The 6,635-nt window shown below is 35.0% G+C and overlaps 1 protein-coding gene across 1 annotated transcript in view; it reads right to left on the bottom strand.

Annotated features, from left to right (window-relative positions):
* The window catches only part of ulk4 (unc-51 like kinase 4), a 234,135-nt gene that overhangs the window by 123,976 nt on the left and 103,524 nt on the right, over positions 1 to 6,635 (bottom strand). Inside the window, exons 29-31 of the mRNA XM_016567664.1 lie at positions 4,751 to 4,931; positions 3,040 to 3,097; positions 2,917 to 2,951 (exon numbers count right to left, since the gene is read on the bottom strand). Coding sequence (XP_016423150.1) covers positions 2,917 to 2,951; positions 3,040 to 3,097; positions 4,751 to 4,931 — 274 coding nt within the window. The remainder of the gene's footprint in view (positions 1 to 2,916; positions 2,952 to 3,039; positions 3,098 to 4,750; positions 4,932 to 6,635) is intronic.

Below are 6,635 nucleotides of genomic sequence, written 5' to 3'. Positions count from 1 at the left end.
CTATTGGAACTATTGGAACTACCATCACAGCCTATATTCATAACTCTCACACTGAACCTGACCACACGGTTTTTTTTTTTTTTGTGCTGCTGGCAAACACAATTTAATTCACTATCATGAATCACTTTCTAACCAAGCAGCATTCTGTTGGTCAATGTGTGAAATACTTGAACTCGATGCAAAATCTGCATGGGGAAATGTTTCGCCCTTGTGCAATTCCTTATCGCGTGGATTCCTTTTGAAATTACAGGATTTTACCCATGAAATGTTGTCAAATAAAGGTAAATGTGACCACAAAAGACATATTTTGAAGAATGTTGGGAACAAAACAGTTTCTGTTCTCAGTGACTTATGCATACATCTGTCAACAACATATAAAAGGTACAATGGTTGGTAGCCCCTTTAATGACTGTTGTCATGAATTAACTTGTATCCCATTGCATACATATTGTGTAGCTTTTTTAATGCAGATCTTCTCTGCAGGTATGAGACTCTGCTCCTGGAGCCAGATCCTGTACCGGTATATGCTCTCAAACTGCTGGTGTCCCTCATGAAGCACAGAATGCATCCATGTTTGGAAAGATACAATGGTGCGTAAATGATTACAGAATTTTTGGGTGAACTAGCACTTTAAGTAGGAAAAAAAAAAAAAAATATATATATATATATATATATAGCCCCTTTAATGACTGTTGTCATGAATTAACTTGTATCCCATTGCATACATATTGCGTAGCTTTTTTAATGCAGATCTTCTCTGCAGGTATGAGACTCTGCTCCTGGAGCCAGATCCTGTACCGGTATATGCTCTCAAACTGCTGGTGTCCCTCATGAAGCACAGAATGCATCCATGTTTGGAAAGATACAATGGTGCGTAAATGATTACAGAATTTTTGGGTGAACTAGCACTTTAAGTAGGAAAAAAAAAAATATATATATATATATATATATATATATGTATATTCACTACATATGATACATTTGTATGACTTTTTAAGGTCTCATTTATTTAAATGACAAATGAACATTTTATGATATATCCAGGCTTCAGTGACTGTGGCATGCCTGCACGACAGTTCATTCACATTAAACTTTTTGAACAGGTTGGTGGTGTGGCCTGGCAAATAGTGCACAAGCTCCAACATGTGGTGGAAACCTGAGTAGTCTGGCTTAAGCAATTCCCTAAATCCCTTCCTCCCACTTTTCCCTACTGTTTCCTGTCAGCTCTTCACTGTCGATGAAATAAAGACTGGCGAAAGCTAATTCTGTGTGGTTTCAGTGGTCTGATCAATCTGCCACAGCCAATCACATGCTCCCTTACTCCTTGCAAGGACTAAATAGTCAATTTAATTTTAGTCAGACCATCAGTGAGACGCATTTCCTCCTTCAGCTGAGACAGAGCCCATTACGAGTTTGAACTAAACATACCGATTAGAAACTAGTTCATTATCCCCTGCTTGAGCAATAGCCAATGTACTCTAGACATAAATTCTTAATACTGATAAAATTAACACTTTAGAGAAGCCATTCAGCACTACTCTCTTAACAGCACATATATTTGCTTTCGTCTGCACTAAGCCAAGAGTGGCCAAAGGTTCTCGATAATTGGAAAGTTTGAACTACTATCACAACCAATAATAAAAGAACACCAATGCTCGCACGGAACCTGCTAATGTCCCTCATTTGCAATCTCATTTCGCCTGGAACCCATCAAGAGAAGGTCTGCGTTTTTTAGGACTTTATCAAGTGCTGGCAAACGCAATTTAATTTCACTATTGTAAGTGGAAATAGCTCTTTGCAGGCGGGGGGGTTGGCACGGCGTCTGACGAACATTTTCTGATTGGTGACATCAATTTGAATAGTTCAACCATGTGGCTGCAGCTCTATCGGCACCAAGAAAGACAATGTGCAGGAGGCCAGCAGGAGCCATTAGAGAAACAGCGGGGGGATGAGGATGAGATAAGAAATGCACACACACACACATACACACACACACACATTCCCTCACCTGTGCACCCAGACACTCGTTACAGCCCACAGAGAGAAGTGGTTAGTACAGGACAGGAAATGAAAGACAAAAGAGGTGAACATTTTGAGAAAATTAGAGGAGGATTGTGTATGTATATGTGTGGGCATCAGCCATTATATACGTGATCTACTGTTCCAAGCAAAGCTAAGATCCACAAGGGAGACAGATTTAGAGCTTTCAAATCATATTAACAAATGATCTTATTATAGATTTATATATTTTATAAATATAAATAGTCAAGGATTATTATATTTATAGTATTGTAGCATAAAGCTGATTCTGTGGATGCAGTGAGAAACTATGTGCGTCATCTCTGAAGTTCATTACTCCTCAGCATGACCTACTTTTAAAATTTCAGGATCAATAATCTAATAAGGTTGAGTCCAGAAACACATAAGAAAGAAATGCCTCAAGACAATCTTCTGCCTGGTTTCACTGATATTATTAGGAGTGTATTTGTCCAAAACGTCTGCTGTAAAAATTCTTAGTATACTGTTCTGTAAGAATACATTATTAGTTAGTATTATTAATTAAAGGACAAGCTGTTGTCTTGTGGCTAGAAAACTGGATTCAAAGTAAACCAGATTGTACCACTGCCCACTGAAAAGAGAGAGAGAGAGAGAGAGAGAGAGAATCACTTCCCAGTGTACTATATGGAGAACAGAACAATGGCTATCATTCTATATTGCACCACCCGTTCACAGAGTGAGATGTGGGGCTCATCTTGAGGGTTATACAAAAAGGAAGGGTATTTGGTGTACCTGTGCAACCTGTCAAATTAAGGAAGTGTGTTTCACTAAAAAAACAAAACAAAATGGTTTCTACCATAAAATGGCAAAAAAAAAGAAAAGAAAAAAAAGCTGTGTGTGGAGAGTGTAGTTGGTTACCTGCTGATGGGTGAGGTGTGCTCCGTGAGGGACACCAGCAGTTTCACCCAAAAATTCTGTAATCATTTACGCACCATTGTATCTTTCCAAACATGGATGCATTCTGTGCTTCATGAGGGACACCAGCAGTTTGAGAGCATATACCGGTACAGGATCTGGCTCCAGGAGCAGAGTCTCATACCTGCAGAGAAGATCTGCATTAAAAAAGCTACGCAATATGTATGCAATGGGATACAAGTTAATTCATGACAACAGTCATTAAAGAGGCTACCAACCATTGTACCTTTTATATGTTATTGACACATTCTCTGGGAATTGAACCAGTTCCAATAGGATTTTGGGACCGAATTTGAAAAATCGTGTTGATATTTGTGGGATTTTTTGTGTTGCATTGCAGTGAAATCTTACAAAAAATACACTGTCATTGACTGCATATATATATATATATATATATATATATATATATAATTAAATTACATAATTACATTTTTAATTAATTAATGTTTTGATAATTTAACAATTACAGTATATTGTTATTCAAATATTAAAAATTGTATAGCCAATAAAAAACAGTAATACAATTATTTAAATACTTATGAAAACTCACTAATAATCATCATGTAATTAGTACAGTGTCACTGATTACATACTGTACATTTATTTTTTAATTACTATTTCATGTTTTGACAATTCAACTATGATATTATTGTCTATTACTTTAATATTGCTTTTGAATTGTTGTACAGTTTAAGAGAATATTGTCAATCTTGCATTCAGTCAAAATATTTAAAAAGTGCATATCCAGTAAAATAACTATATAATTACGTACTGGTGAAATCAGACATTATGAAGACTAGTAAACATTCACCCCATTATATATTATATTAAGTATTACATAGTGTAGTTTAACATATCATTAAACCTTTAGCCTATAAACTTTCATTTCATCAAACATGAAAGGATTGCTCACTTAACCGCATCTGTCTTGTGTGGATTAGAGGCAAACAGGTTGAAAAGACAGGAGATATTTGTCGGTACTGAAAAAGAAGGATTTGGAAAAATCTCTTGAAAATATTACATATCATAATCGCATTTCATTTGAACCAAATTATTATTATCACTATTCAGAATCGAGAATTTTTTTCCCCAAAATGATATTTTAACAGATGACTGCCATCTGAATTAAGAATAGTTAATTAAAAGACTTTGAATGTTGCTTCTGCCCATGTGTTTATCTCTTTCGTGCAATTTTATATAGTCAGTGAAAATTGGAAAATGGTCTGCATATTATTGTTATTATTATTATTATTATTATTATTGCATATGTTTTGGAATTCGCAATGAATTCGCTCCATTATATTCAAACTGGATAAAAATAATTCACTCTAGAAATTTCAATGACTTTTCCTTGACTTCATAAAACTTTAGTAATTTCACTTTTCCTGGTACATCACAATTTTACAATTCCCAGATATACCATGGTTTTCCAGGAACATGTATCTGCAAGCTATACAATCCTTCTTTCTAGTTCATCCGAGTTTTTATCCTAAACAGTCGCAACTGTGATACGCAATGAGCGACAATACATTTTGTCAATGTTTCTATTTGTGCCAAACTCAAATATCACTGGTCCAAAATTGCTCTACACACTGTACATCAAGCATGAAATATCTTCTGATTGACAGCTATTGTGTGCACAGACAAAATTGCTCGTTGCTGGAAACTTCACATTACATCATGCCTGGTTAGGACACAATCTTAGTTTCAATAAATAGAGAGGATGGAGGAGTAAAATGAGAGTGCAGAATATAGGTAAGTGAGTGGTGAGTCTTACTGTGGCAGCAGGGCCTCAGAGATGAGCGTTAGCAAGCGAGTGTTGGAGGAGATGTCTTCACCTTCCCACTCTCCCTCTCGTTCACTCCCTCCATCTCTCTCTCTCTCCTCCACCTCGTCTTGGCTCAGCAGCAGCAGCGTGATCTCTGACAGCACACGCAAACTCACAATACGCCATTCCACTGGGACACACACACACACACAGCAGAAGGGTTAGATATATACTCTTTCACATGCACGCAAAAAGCTAATATATGCACAAATATAAATATAACATAATACAATCAACATATCCATAGCGCTTATTCAAAGAAAAGAGAGATGCTTGTTTCTCATGATCTTAAAAACATTTTGTTCTAAAGGTTTACGCTTAAAATGCTTGAAATGTGTAGGCAAATGCAAAATGTGCCGATCAATAAATTTCATTACATAAATAAATAAATATTAAGAATTATATTATTATTAATAACTTTGGAAAAACATTCCAAGAAAAGAAAAATAAAATAAACCCGTTTTTGGTCAATCTATTTTTTTTTCATCTTTGTGTAATCAAGCAATCATAAACCAGCTTTCATATAAATAATTACTGTGTGCAAAAAAACGATTTAAATATTTAAATTCTAATATAAACAAGCCAGTCTCATTGGAATTATGCTACTATGGCTACATTTCTGTAAAATCTGAAATGCTTTGCTCCGGGTACCGCTATAAGCGATATCATTTTTCTCCATTACAGATGTTATTAAACATTGTAGTCACAAAAAAAAAAAAATAATAACTTGCTTGTGAGTACAAAATGGTTGCAAAAAGATACTGAGTTACCTGTAGCAGGTCTCACTGAAGTTTCACAGTGAAATATTAAACATGTCTGTGGCAATGCTTTTTGATGTTGATTTTTCTAAGTATTACAGCAGTTTGGAAATGAAATATCTGGTGAGTGGCACTAAAAGGTTAATGCTCACATTTGAAATTAACGTACCACCAGGGGCGTTTCCTCCGAGGAGGCAAGGGAGGCAAGTGTCTCCTCAAAAAGTTGGATGAGAAAATAATCGATATTACAAAAATAAAACAAATATGACTAAATATTATATTAAAAGTCTAAAAGTCACTCGTTTTTATAAAGTAACACTGTCCAACAGCGACACCCGCAGGTAAAGTTACAGCGGAGGCTTGCCTCCCTTCGGTCCATTGACTTTCTGCAGAGACCCCAAAGCGTGCCGTGACTTTTCTGGAGGCTCATTGAGATGAATGGGGGAAAGTCACGTGAGAGGAGGCAATGCCTCTGTCGCGCTATAATTGGATATGATCGGTTATGATTGGATGTGATTGGTTCGTGTGATAAATCCTGCCTCTTGTTTGAATGAAGAAAATTATAGCTTTATTGACTAATTATAAAGTAAAGTGTTTACAGAGCTTTTATGATGATGACCCGAAATAAGTTGACTATTAAAAAGAACAGCTGAACATCAGTTCACAAATAAAAAATATTGGTAACATTTTACAATAAGGTGCCATTTAATGAGTTGACTAACATGAACAAACAATGAACATTTATTACAGTATTTATTAATCTTTGTTTACATTAGTTAATACAAATACAGTTGTATTAACTGTATAACAACATGAACAATTGTTAGTTCATGTTAGTTCACAGTGCATAAACTAATGTTAACAAACACAACTTTTGATTTTAATAATGCATTAGTAAATGTTGAAATTAATATTGACTAAGATTAATAAATGCATGTTACCTAAAGTGGTTAACTAATGTTAACTAATGAAACCTTATTGTAAATTGTTACTGCCTTTAGTTATTTTGGAATAAATATAAAAATGCATAAAAACACTATGAAATGTATAATTAGTATTAAAAATATTAAATAAAA

This window comes from Sinocyclocheilus rhinocerous, unplaced genomic scaffold (assembly GCF_001515625.1).
Source record: "Sinocyclocheilus rhinocerous isolate Xijiao unplaced genomic scaffold, SAMN03320098_v1.1 scaffold752, whole genome shotgun sequence".
Lineage (NCBI taxonomy): Eukaryota > Metazoa > Chordata > Actinopteri > Cypriniformes > Cyprinidae > Sinocyclocheilus > Sinocyclocheilus rhinocerous.
The sequence above is the reverse complement of the archived record's forward strand: the minus strand, read 5'-3'. Positions and strand labels throughout refer to the sequence as shown.